General features: G+C 53.1%; 1 protein-coding gene across 7 annotated transcripts in view; it reads left to right on the top strand.

Moving 5' to 3' along the window:
* The window catches only part of B4GALNT3 (beta-1,4-N-acetyl-galactosaminyltransferase 3), a 105,891-nt gene that overhangs the window by 68,176 nt on the left and 24,253 nt on the right, over positions 1–13,462 (top strand). For 6 of the 7 annotated variants that reach the window (XR_012419837.1, XR_012419838.1, XR_281686.5 and 3 more), the window contains exons 2-3: positions 5,505–5,608; positions 6,582–6,659. Coding sequence is in view for 3 of the 7 variants with exons in the window: in XM_005569728.5 (XP_005569785.3) it covers positions 5,505–5,608; positions 6,582–6,659 (182 nt within the window). In the remaining 4 variants the exon portion in view is untranslated. Of the gene's footprint in view, positions 1–2,119; positions 3,602–5,504; positions 5,609–6,581; positions 6,660–13,462 lie in introns of those variants that run through there. The other variant, XM_065523525.2, reaches the window with a different exon arrangement.

A 13,462-nucleotide genomic window follows, 5' to 3' on the forward strand; every position in this document is an offset into this window, starting at 1 on the left:
GAGGGCAGAATATGAGGCCCACGGTGGTGCTTTATCTGTCACCTGAGATTGGGGTGTCTGTCTCCTGGCACAAATGTGTCACCTGTTGTAGCAGAAACAGGCCCTGGCAGCTGGCGCTCTGGGAGGAGAGGTCTGGCCGGGAGCAGGAGGAGTTCGCTTCCCAGAGGGCAAGTGACAAATGTCAGTAGTTAAATCAGCACATTTTTCAGCTCCACGTTCCCCCAGGGGGGCTAAGCAATGCCTGGTTATTCACCGGCAGGATTAACACAGAGGCAAGGATACAGGAAGAGGAGATACCCCAATGCACAGCACGGCTCCTGACACCTGAGACGCACTTAGTGAATATTTGTGGGGGATGAGGAAGGGTGGGGGGCAAAGAGCAACCCTGCGAAACAAAGAGGGGGTGTTACCTGTTTCCCTGCTGCCACTCCTGGCCCACTGCTTACTACTCTGGTCAATAAGCATGGAGAAAGCTGAGCGCGGTGGCGCACACCTGTAATACCAGCACTTTGGGAGCCTGAAGTGGGAGGATCACTTGATCCAGGAGTTCAAGACCAACCTGGACAACATAAAAAGACCCCATCTCTAAAATTTTTTTTTAAACAAGTATAGTGGCATGCACTGTAGTCCTTCCTACTCAGGAGGCTGAGGTGGGAGGATTACTTGAGCTTAGGAGGTCAAGGCTGCAGTAAGCTATGATTGTACCACTGCATTCCAGCCTGGGTAATCCTGTCTCTTAAAAAAAGAAAAATAAGAAAAAAAGAAGCATAGAGAGAAAAGAGTCAGAGAAATATTGAATATTTTTAAAGCAGTTGAAACTCATATCTTCTGACTCCTAAATCCAAAACCTCAAACTCGGAAATTTTTAGGAAGAAAACGTTTATTGGGTCTAGACCCCATGCTAGGTCTGGCCCACATAATTTAATCTCCATAGCAGTCGCTGTGGGGCAAGTGTTTTTATTTCCACCATTCAGATGAAGAAACCAGGGCCAGAGAAGTTAAATTACTTGTTCAAGCAGTCACAGTTTATGAGTGGTAGATATACAATTAGATCTTTTTTAAATTTTATTTATTTTATTTTATTTTATTTATTTATTTATTTATTTATTTATTTAATTTATTTTTTGAGACAGAGTCTCGCTCTGTCGCCCAGGCTGGAGTGCAGTGGCCAGATCTCAGCTCACTGCAAGCTCTGCCTCCTGGGTTCCCGCCATTCTCCTGCCTCAGCCTCCCGAGTAGCTGGGACTACAGGCGCCGCCACCTCGCCCGGCTAGTTTTTTGTATTTTTTAGTAGAGATGGGGTTTCACCGTGTTAGCCAGGATGGTCTCGATCTCCTGACCTCGTGATCCGCCTGTCTCGGCCTTCCAAAGTGCTGGGATTATAGGCTTGAGCCACCGTGCCCGGCCTTTTTTAAATTTTATTTTTGTTTTAAAAAAGGGAGGGTCTTGTTATGTTGCCCATATGTTGCTAGTCTCAATCTCCTGGGCTCAAGTGATCCTGATGCCTCGGCCTCCCAAAGTGCTGGGATTCCAGGCATGAGCCACCGCGCCAGGCCACGATTAGATCTTTCTGACTCAGAAGGCTTTGCTTGTCTTCCTGCTACATCATGAGGCCTGCAGAGGAATTTTCCTGCTCCTTAAATTAGTGAGGGTTGGGCCGTTGACTATCCCAAGTTTTAGGTATCTCACAGCCACCTAGACCCACCTGTTACCCAGGGGCAAGACCTGACTGGGTTTAACTTCACCGAATTTCCTACCTGGAATCCACTCACCTCCCTAAATGGATTTGTCTTTGGTCACTGAGAGAGCCGCCTCTTACCTTCTGTTAAAGAGAAAACAGAACCGCACACTAGCTACCGGTCGTGAAGACGGGTTTTATGTAGTACTGCTGCAACACGGGGGAGAGGCTTCAGGACAGAACGGAGCTCAGCTCTGAATACAGCAGCAGTGACTGGGGATTCACTGCCAGCCAGCGGAGTGGAGGGGTCAGTGGTTGGAAAGCGACTGAGAAGTCAAGAATGGAGGGATTCAGGCCGGGCGCGGTGGCTCAAGCCTGTAATCCCAGCACTTTGGGAGGCCGAGGCGGGCGGATCACGAGGTCAGGAGATCGAGACCATCCTGGCGAACACGGTGAAACCCTGTCTCTACTAAAAAAATACAAAGAACTAGCCGGGCGAGGCGGCGGGCGCCTGTAGTCCCAGCTACTCGGGAGGCTGAGGCAGGAGAATGGCGTAAACCCGGGAGGCGGAGCTTGCAGTGAGCTGAGATCCGGCCACTGCACTCCAGCCCGGGTGACAGAGCCAGACTCCGTCTCAAAAAAAAAAAAAAAAAAAAAAAAAGAATGGAGGGATTCTTGCTGAACTGGCCTAATGGGACGCTCGCTAACGGCAAGGGTGGGAGATGAGAAGCTTGGTCAGATGTCGGGGTGGGGGGTCCTGCTAAACTGACCTAGCAGAATTCTTGCTGGAAACTGGACTAGGCAGGCCCAGGACAGGGCCCAAGGATGAGGTCACATAGACGAGAGTGCTCAGAGGAGCATCTAAGGTTTGGTCAAGGAGAGAGTCTTTGTCACTCCCCAGCAGATGCCAGGACAAAGGCAGCTGAAGACCCACAGTGCTAGTTGATTGTAGGGTGAGTCATCTCCCCTCGGGGTGACTTCCAACAGTCAAGGACTTTGGCTGAGCTGAAGGCTGCCTTGGAGAAGGAACGTGCACCTGAGACGCGCTGTAACTCCCACTGACCTGGCAGGCAGCATTTCGGGGGTATTTCCCCACAAGCTTCTCTTGAGTAGGAAGCTTTTAGTCATAAGAGTGAAGATGACCCAGTCATTCAGATGCAGGAGCGAGGCAGGGCCCGTCCTCCCCCTCCCCACAGTGTAACTCATGTGTCACCCAGGCACACCTGAACCCACAACTGCTATGTCACCCAGGCACACCTGAACCCACAACTGCTAGCCAGCAGCTCCCCGGGGCTGGGAAGGGATGAGCTCTTGCTTTAGCTCATGTGTTTGGGTTGGGATTAGCAGATGAACAAGCAGTTTTCTCCTGAGCTCATCTGGAGATGGCGGGTAGAGTCTGGGAGCGTTCTTTCTCTTTCTCCCTCACTCCTCGTATTTTCACATCACTTCAGTGGCCCCGGCATCCTGCTTCCCCAGAACACGCCCCTGCCCTGAACTCGCCAGACCTCTTCCTGCCAGCTGGACCAGCCCGGAAACAGCAGAGACCTTGATGACGGAGGGACAAAGCTGCAGAAGTCCCTGTAACCGTAGCCTGAGTGGAGGGTTAACATCTGCAGAAACCCAAAGGCAGATCCCCGCGGAGGCCCCTGCGCCGGCACTGCTCAAAGTCTATGCCAGAAAGTGCCCGCAGGAGAAAATGTGGGCAGAACGAGAAAACCTGGGCCTGGGAGACAGAGGAGCTCTCTGTTCTAATCCTGGCTGCAGAACAGCGAGCTCTGTGACTTTACGCTCAGAGCGCTCTGTCCCCATCCGTAAAATGGGGTGATGGAGCTGGCCTCTCAGGAGATTCTCAGAAGGTTCAGATGCAATCACGCCTGTGAGACACTCAGCAAGCACGAAAGGGCCCACACAAAGCATAACCATGTAAGAAAAGCACTCTCACCCCACACCTGCCTGCCAGCATGCGGCCCCCGTTCCCACCCCCTCCCCAGGCCTGTTACGTAAACACTCGTGTGCAGCGTGGGTGGCCCCCTTCGGTGAGGCCCGTGTTCGTGGGCGGTGCTCTGTGTCTGTGTCCACGTGGCTGTCTGTGTCTGTGTCCGCGTGGTTGTCTGTGTCTGTGTCCGCGTGGCTGTCTGTGTCTGTGTCCGCGTGGCTGTCTGTGTCTGTGTCCGCGTGGCTGTCTGTGTCCGTGTCCGCGTGGCTGTCTGTGTCTGTGTCCGCGTGGCTGGCTGTGTCCGCGTGGCTGTGTCTGTGTCCGCGTGGCTGTCTGTGTCTGTGTCCGCGTGGCTGTCTGTGTCTGTGTCCGCGTGGCTGTCTGTGTCTGTGTCCGCGTGGCTGGCTGTGTTCTGTGTCCGCGTGGCTGGCTGTGTCTGTGTCCGCGTGGCTGGCTGTGTCCACGTGGTTGTCTGTGTGTCCGCGTGGCTGTCTGTGTCCGTGTCCGCGTGGCTGTCTGTGTCCGTGTCCGCGTGGCTGTCTGTGTCCGTGTCCGCGTGGCTGTCTGTGGTGTCCGCGTGGCTGTCTGTGGTCTGTGTCCGTGTGGCTGTCTGTGGTCTGTGTCCGCGTGGCTGTCTGTGTCCGTGTCCGCGTGGCTGTCTGTGTCCGCGTGGTTGTCTGTGTCCCTGCTGGTGCTCACATAGGGGTTCCTGTGACACTCCTGCCTACTGTCGACTCTTGGCTCCCAGGGGTCAGGGACTGTCAGGCTAATTCCTTCCAAGCAGTGCTCACCACAGCATCCTGGGGACATCGTGGTGAAGCTGTTGGAGGGAAAGGGGAGGCTCGGTGGAAATCCACCTGCACACTGGGGTCCTCGTCTCAGCCTTGCCACTACTTGCTGAGTGAGCCTTGATCAGCCATTTGACCAGTCTGGGTCCCATTTTCCTCACTCAAAGAGAGGACGAGGTGATCTCGAAAGCCTCTTCTAGCTTTCAGTGGTCTGTGGTTCTGGTTTGTGACTAACAGTAGTTTGGTTCTGCTTATTCAAAGCCCAGCAATCTCCTTTCAGATGGGAGTCCCAGCCTTTGGGAGTGTCAGCGGCGGCCAGCCGCCGGACGGATGCTCCCCGGCCCTCACCCTGGTGCAGCCCTTGCCTCCTGACTTGGTGTGAATGCGTGTGCACCCCCCACTTTCCTGTTCCCTCCCTCCCTCTCGCCGTGGTTTGACTTTTCGCCTTCCCAGATGTGTGTAAGCCGACCTGGCCCAGAGCCTTCAGGGCAGACAGCATCAGCCCCACGCAGCCTCCCGATGACGCCAGTAGTCGCAGGGCCTCTAATCTTGTACCTCCAGTGGTTTATAAATTTGTTTGACAGACACCATATCCCAGGCCCACCCCTTCCTGCCTCTCAGGTCTGGCTCCATCCAGCAACCCAGTGATCAATGGAAGGGCTCCCCACCCGTTAGTAACCCCCTGCTGTTCCCTGGGCTCAGGGCACAGGAGCCGAGCAGGAAGGGAAGAGTGTACCGCCTGTCGCAACCATCTCTCCACAGCAGCTCTTGGGAGAAATTGGCCTCCAGAGGCAACCGGGGGAGAACGAGCTGGTAGTGGGAGTCCCGTGGTCCATGCTCACCGGGACTGGCTCCTTCTCTGGTTTCTGGAAGGCGGTGACGGCTGATGGGATGTAAGCTCATCTCCTCTCTCTGCCCTCTGGACCTTGGCCAATCTGCAGCTATCTCCTGCCCCCAGCCCCGCCCTCTTCCCACCCACCCTCTGAAGAGAGGTGAGAAGCACAAGGGAAGACGAATCCCTCCATTAACCTTCCAAATCTTTTAGATGTGTGAGGTTTCCAGATTGCACTGACCTGAGGGCTCCTCTCTTCCCCTTCCACAGGATACGGCAGCTGGAGAGAACTGGCCAAGGCTCTGGCCAGCAGGAACATTCCCGCTGTGGATCCGCACCTCCAGTTCTACCATCCCCAGAGACCGAACCTCGAGGTAGGTGGCCGGCCAGTCCACTGTCCCTGCCGGGGCCTCAACAAGGGTCCTCAGGTACTCTGCCCAGCTGCCTTAAAGGTAACCCCCGCTACTCTGGGAGGAGAGGCAGAAGAGAAACAGCCCCCGGAATCCTAGTCTGGCCTCGGGACCTCCTAGCTGAGCCATAGCGATGTCCGTCCAGCCGCCTCCAGCCTGGGCTGCCACTGGCCCGGTTTTCTGGAGTCTGCCCTTGTGCCCTAGTTCAGTCTGCCCCTGCCAGAACCACCCCGCGCCTGTGACCTCCATCACCAGTGGCATGTGGTGCCTCTCACTCGGGTGAGGGCTGGGCTGTGCTGTGCTTGCTGCTGAGATCAGAGGTGACAAGGTGGATGGACACCCCTCCCTGCCCTTAGCTGGGATATGTAGAGACTTGTAGTGAAACATTTCCCTGTAGTGTTTCTTGAGCCGACGGTCCCTAAGGAGGCAGATGAGAGAAACTGGGGTGTAATTCAGTCAGGAGCCCCAAGGCTGAGCCTGGAACAGACATGTATCCCAGAGCTGGACCACAGCCAAACTGAGCCTGTGGACCTGCACGATAGGGAGGGTTTGGGGGTGTCCCCGAGGGGCTCCCCCTTGTTGGAACCCAAATCTAGAGAGCTGGGGGATAAGGAGGAAGAGGGAGCCAAGGTCCCTGCCCTCAAGAGGTCCTGACCTAATGAGGGTAAACTTTTTTCCCATATGAGGAAGGCAGAAAATTCAGAAAAGTGAAGGAACCTGAGGAGCGTGCATTGATGAAACTACGGAGACGTATTCCCAGGGACACGATGTGAATGGCAGATGGCAGCATGCTCTGAGCCGACACCCCTGGGAGCAGGCACTGTGCCTCCTGGCCCTCTGCTTCCCCACGGGCACTTCCAAGGGGCCTGAACCCTGTCCTGCCCGCGGTTTCTCATCTTAATATTCCTACCAAGTTCATTCTTCATTCTTCCACTAGGACCATGAAATGGACCAAGGTGGGAGCAGTAACAGCAGCTACTTGAAGTGGAACAAGCCTGTCCCCTGGCTCTCGGAGGTAAGGGAATTTCTACTGCACCTGCTCTTTGAGAGAGCTAAAAATAGTTTTTACAGATAATTCCAGAGATCACGGAAAACTTTCTACTAGTGAATTTAAAAAATGTTTAAATTATTTATGTAGTTAGTTTTTCGTTGCTGTTGTTTTTAGAGAAAGGGTCTCACTATGTTGGCCAGGCTAGTCTCAAACTCCTGGGCTCAAGCAATCCTCCAGCTTCAGCCTCCTGACGAGCTGGGATTACAGGTGGGCATGACTGCATCCAGCTTAGCGGTTTCATGAAAATTTTTCACTCCAAGCATTCCAGGTTGATTCAATTTCTCTCTCTCTCTTTTTTTTTTTTTGAGACAGTCTTGCTCTCTCGCCCAGGCTGGAGTGCAGTGGCCGGATCTCAGCTCACTGCAAGCTCCGCCTCCCGGGTTCCCGCCATTCTCCTGCCTCAGCCTCCCGAGTAGCTGGGAGTACAGGCGCCGCCACCTCGCCCGGCTAATTTTTTGTATTTTTAGTAGAGACGGGGTTTCACTGTGTTAGCCAGGATGGTCTCGATCTCCTGACCTCGTGATCCGCCCGTCTCGGCCTCCCAAAGTGCTGGGATTACAGGCCTGAGGCACCGCACCCGGCCCGATTTCTCTCTTTAGACAAGGAACACTTACATTTGCCAAAGACCTACTGCGGCGGCAGACTTTGCGGATCATCTCATCTCAGCTTTGTGACCCTGTGAAACAGTGTCATTATCCTCATATTATAGGTGGGAAAACAAGGCTCACGAAAGCTAAAAGACTTTTCATGGCCACGCCAATCCCCAGTCTTCAAGATAAGCGTCCCAAACTGTCTTTCTTGGACCACTATCTTAAATCCCATAAGATATTCCATGAAGAAAAGAGTCCATTGTTAAATACGTTTTTAAAACTGTAACACACTACCTTACCTTCCTGGAAATGTACATTAGCATGTGAAAGAGTATGGGAAGTTCGCAGCCGTCTGTTTAACTTGGTTTAGCTCAGCATGTCTCGAACTGAATTGCTTTTTTCCATGAAATGCCTCTTGTACTCTCAGAAACTAGTGCTCTAGGTTTCATAGAAATGCCCTGAGGAACATGCACTGGGAAACTCTGCTTTGGAAAACTTGTACAGGAAGCAGTTCCATGTGAATAAAAGTTATCAGAACCATCATAATACTTTTCATTTTTATAGGCTTTGATAGATGATGTTTCTTCTTTTCGTTTTTTATTTTTATTTTTATTTTTTTTTGAGACGGAGTCTCGTTCTGTCGCCCAGGCTGGAGTGCAGTGGCCGGATCTCAGCTCACTGCAAGCTCCGCCTCCCGGGTTTACGCCATTCTCCTGCCTCAGCCTCCCGAGTAGCTGGGACTACAGGCGCCCGCCACCTCGCCCGGCTAGTTTTTTCTATTTTTTTTTTAGTAGAGACGGGGTTTCACCGTGTTAGCCAGGATGGTCTCGATCTCCTGACCTCGTGATCCGCCCGACTCGGCCTCCCAAAGTGCTGGGATTACAGGCGTGAGCCACCGCGCCCGGCCCGTTTTTTATTTTTTAGAGACAGGGTCTTGCTCTGTTTCCCAGGCTGGAGTGTACAATCACAGTGGCACAATCGTAGTTCACTGCACCTTGAACTCCGGAGTAGCTAGGACTACAGGGGTGTACCACCATTGCCTGGCTAATTTTTTAAATTATTTTTTGTAGAGACAGGGTCCCACTATGTTGCCCAGGCTGATCTCAAACTCATGGCCTCAAGCGATCCTCCTGCCTTGGCCTCCCATAGTGCTGAGATTACAGGCGTGAGCTACCAGGCTTGGCCCCAGATTCTTTTTCTTTTGGTGAAGAAACTGAGGCTCGGAGGTTAATTAACATACATGAGATCACCTTGAGTAAATAAATCCTTATGCCAAGATTTCCAAGTAGCACGGCGCTTTGGGGGTGAAAATTTTAAATTTGAGTTTCCTATTTTACAACTTGTTTAGAACCCAGTGTCTTTAGTCTCGAGGCCCTGCGGACACAGGTGACTTTTCTTGGCTGGGTGGTGCTGGCTGGTATTGTCTTTATCCACACCTCATAGACTGAGCTCTTCAGCCTGGGCGGTTTCATTTCCAGTCCGCCCACTTGCTCTGGGGCAAGAGTGAAGGAGGCGGTATTGTACTGAATGTGATGTTAGTTGTCCACACGGTGAAACTGCCTCCTTTTAAAGCCCTGGGAGAGGATGGAGTACAATGCTGGCACCTGCTCTAGATGACATCACCAGGTAATTATGTAATTATGCCCCGCCCTACCTGGAGATAGTACTTTGAAAAGAACTTGCCTTACAGATCATTTGGTCTGATGATCTAGCCTACTCTCCTTTAAGGATAGCTCGGATCCTTTTTCTGTTTTTTTTTTTTTTTTGGGGGGGATAGAGTCTTGCTTTGTCGCCCAGGCTGGATGCAGTGGTGCCATCTCGGCCGGCTCGCTGCAAGGTCCGCCTTCCGGGTTCACGCCATTCTCCTGCCTCAGCCTCCCGAGTAGCTGGGACTACAGGCGCCGCCACCACGCCCGGCTAATTTTTTTTGTAGTTTTAGTAGAGACGGGGTTTCACCGTGTTAGCCAGGATGGTCTCGATCTCCTGACCTCATGATCCGCCCGCCTGAATAACTAATTTCTCCACTTGTTTTTGCTAATCGAGAACATATATATAAACATATAATAAAACAAAAACAGCGAACAAATAGTAAATAGTGATCAAAATTGGGCTGGGCTTGGTGGCTCAAGCCTGGAATCCTAGAACTTTGGGAAGCCAAGGTGGGAGGATTGCTTGAGCCCAGGAGTTCCACATCAGCCTGGGCAACATGGTGAGACCTTGTCTCTACAAATAATAATAAAAAAAATAGCTAGCCGTGGTGATGCACGCGTGTGGTCCCAGCTACTTGGGGGGGCTGAGGTGGGAGGATTGCTTGAGTGTAGGCAGTTAAGGCTACAGTGAGCCGAGATTGTGCCACTGCACTCCAGCCTGAGTGACAGCATGAGACCCCCATCCCCCCCACCAAAAAAAAAAGAAGAAGAAATATTGGCTATTTTAGTAAGTGTGTATGGCCTTTTGGTGGCAAATGACTGATTTCCATTTTTAAATATTAAAAATAGCTTACAAAATCATCATTACAGTCTTCATGGATGTTCAGGGATTCACTGATCCAATCCTTTTATTTTATCAATGAGGAGAATAAGGAAGGAAGGCTCTGGAGAGGCCAAACAACACAGCAGTCACACAGCGGCATAATGGTGCCAACTGGCTTCCAGCCCAGCCTCGCAGTCTCTCCACATCGTGGGGACTTCTGTTCCCATCCCCTTGCCCGTCCTTGGCCAGCAGGAGGTTCCCAGGTTAATAATACAGGTCATTTATTGAGCATCTACTGGTGTCCAGGAGCTGTCAGGCTGTTCTGATGTCCCTCTTCCAGATAATGGCCCAGAGAGGTCAGCTCAGGGTCACAGAGTTAGTGCAGGGCCCTGCTGTAAAGGTGAGCAAGGGCAGGAGATGAGGAAGATGACAATGGCTTCCTCTTTCACTGCTTCCCTGCCCCGGGCTTTGGCTGGCAGCCCAGGGTCTCTGAGACCAGAAGTCACTCTGGAGACTCAGCGGCCTCAGACGTTTGACTTGGGGCCTGGGCTTCACGGAGTGACTGTTTCGAAACTTCTCACACCGACACGGATCCCAAGACACTCATTAACAAACCCCAGTGACAGTCTGTTCATGTTTTGGTAAATACACTGCTCCATTCACCAAAATGCTGTGTCTGCCAGCCAGGCCACTCCCAAAACCCAAAATAGTTACAAGAAAGAAATTTGGTGAGTACAAAGTCAGATCAAAGCAAGTGAGATCAGAGTTTTCATGGGTTGTTCACACAGGCTTTGAGAAGGCAACGTCTGTCTGTTGTGGACAGAGCTGTGACACAGGCTCCTTCCTGTTCTCAGCCTTTCCTTTTATTTATTTATTTATTTATTTAAAACAGCTTATGGAACTGTAATTCACATACCGTACATTTCACCCATTTAAAGTGTACAATTCAAGGCTGGGTGTGGTGGCTCACACCTGTAATGCCAGCACTTTGGGAGGCCAAGACGAGAGGATCGCTTGAGGCCAGGAGTTTGAGACCACCCTGGACAACATAGGGAGACCCCATTTCTACTAAATAAAAAAATTAGCCAGGTGTAGTGCCGTGCACCTGTAGTTACAGCTACTTGGGCAACTGAGGAGAAAGGATTGCTTGAGGCCAGGAGTTTGAGGCTGCAGAGAGCCATGATTGTGCCACTGCACTCCAGCCCGGGCAGTGGAGTGAGGCCCTGACCTTAAAAATAAAGGGATGGGACGGGACGGGACGGGACGATGAAAAATTAAAATAAAATAATATAAAATGAAATATAAAATAAAATAAAATAGATGGAGTCCTCGAAACTCTGAACAGGACATAGGAGTTCCTGGTGTGCAGGAACCGGTGACCTAATCACCCTGCTGTGTTCCTCCGGGGGAGGCCCCACTGCCCGGTGAGTTAAAACTGAACCACTAGCCAGGTATGCTTGGTCTTGCGAGTTTGCCTCTGGTTGAGTAGCAGAGGGTAGAGCGGAAGCAGAGGGTCAGTCAGAGCCCACGTCCTGTGAGGGGCTTCCGAGTGCTCCTGGAGGAGGCTGACGGCTCCTGCCTTCGTGCCCCTCTGAACCTCATACCTCTGCCAGAGCCCCTGGCGCAGGTGACACCCTTTTGTTTACGTGTCTGCCTCCTTTGAGGACCATCTGTCTTTCATCTTGAAGGGGTACAGAGCAGACACTCAGTGCTTGTAGAATGGAGGAACATACTGTTCTGGGCTTAGCTCCTCCAAGTGTTTGTTATTTCAATAATTAGGATGTGCAGGGAACACCCGGGAGGGAGCTGTTCATAGCCGGCCTCAGAGAGAACTGTTTGAGAAGAACTTTGAAGGATGAGCGGGAGTTTGCCACGTAAGGAAGAAATGAATGGGCCTTCCAATCAGGAAATCGCATTTGTAAAAGCATGGAGAAGTGAAACAGCAGGACGATTTTGGCAAAGACAGGGGTTTGGTGTGGGTGGAGCAAAGGTGTGTGACGGGGAGTGGTGTGAGGTGAGGCGGAAAAGGCGGAAAAGGTAGGTCAGAGCTGGGCGAGGCTCCGCTCTGAAGCCTTCTGGGAAGCTTCGGAGCTTCGGAGGTTTCAAACAGCAGAGTGGCTCGGTCAGATCCGAGCTTCAGGACGACCGTTTTGGAGGCAGTGAGGGCTCCGTGTGGGGGAGAAGCCGAGATCCAGGTGGAGGCTCTGCTGCGGCCGAGTGAGGGCCCGGCAGGGGCAGTGGATATTCCTGTGTGGCCCACACCCCTGCATGATGCCCTGCCCTTCCCCAAGGGTTACTTGCTGTGTGTCCTTGGGGAGTCATTTTACCTCTCTGAGCTTCAGTGTCCTCACCCTTAAAATGACACGGTTCCAACAGATACCTTCTCCTGTACTTGGAACTTTGGAAGTTTCAAAACCACCATTGGCCATAGACATGCTCTGGCGCTTGGAGTGACCAGTGCCCCTCCCTGGGCCTTAGTCACTGCTGGACAGTGGAGCGAGTGGGCAGAGGGCAGGGCTGGTGTGCTGGAGTCCCACGTCCCCGCCAGATACAAAGCCTCCAAAACTCAGAGGGACACAAATCTTTGGGGGGCGGGGGGTTCTCATCCCAGGCCCAGGGAGGAAGAGGGTGCCCACTGGCCCCTCAGAGACCCCCACCTACAGCCTGAGAGTGGGTGCAGCATGGTTTGAGGGCTGGCCCAATGCTGCGTAAGGGCCTGGGCTTAGCGCAGGTAGCTCCTCTTCCCACACTCCCACCCTGTCTGCCTGGGGCCGCCTGTGGCATCTGATGATCTCATTGCTCGGGCAAGAAAGACCCTGAGGGTGAGGCAGGAGCGGCCAGCCAGTGCCTCCAGTGCCTCCCTCTGCCCCTCCTCTCCCTGCCCGGTCCCCGTGGCCTCTGGCCTCCGGCCTCCAGGCCGAACACAACGGGCTTCTCTGGTGGCGTGCCCTCCCCAGCTGCCCTCCCTCCTGGGATCCGTATCTCCCAGGGAGGGGGCAGAAGGAGGCCTTTGGAGGAGACAGCTGAGTCTTATAAACTGGACTTGAAGATTTTCCCCTGAAGTCGCACAATGTCCCCATTCTTTCCTTGCTTGAAGCTTTAACCCACCACCCACCTACCCAGCCCACATTCCCGCTCCCACCCGTTCCGTCCCCCACTTCGGTTTCTGTGAGTGGCGGCTGCTTCCCAAGGCCCACATTCCTAGCATCGAGCAGGCCAGTGTGCCCCGTTAGCGCCGCACTGCTGGAGGGCGGGGAGAGATAGGTTCCCCTGTGTCTCCGGATCCAGCGCTGGGGCAGTGTTCCCCGGAGGCTGCGCCCACCCTCCCAGCCACACCTGGGACCGTGGGCACTCCTGTTGAGGAGTTATCCCCTGCCCCACTCCTCTCCCCGCCTGCCCATCCTCCCTCCTACAGATCTCTTGCTGAACTTGGCGCCACTTCTTCTCATCTGGGTGTCCCCTCATAGTTCCTAAGGGCAGTCCAGATTTTGCTATCTGGTGGGCATGGCAAGGAGGCCAGGGCAGGCTACTGGTAGGGAGTCATCAGGCCCCACCTCCCACAACCTGGACAGAAGCCTTGGGGGCGGAGAGGATATGGGATGATCCGGGGCCCACTGTCAGGATGATTGGCACAAAGTCCCCACGCTTCCCCTCTCCTCTCAAATTTCCAGCCCCGCCACCCACTCAGAGTGCTGGATCCTGCCT

The sequence above is a fragment of the Macaca fascicularis genome, chromosome 11 (genome assembly GCF_037993035.2).
Source record: "Macaca fascicularis isolate 582-1 chromosome 11, T2T-MFA8v1.1".
NCBI classification, from domain to species: domain Eukaryota; kingdom Metazoa; phylum Chordata; class Mammalia; order Primates; family Cercopithecidae; genus Macaca; species Macaca fascicularis.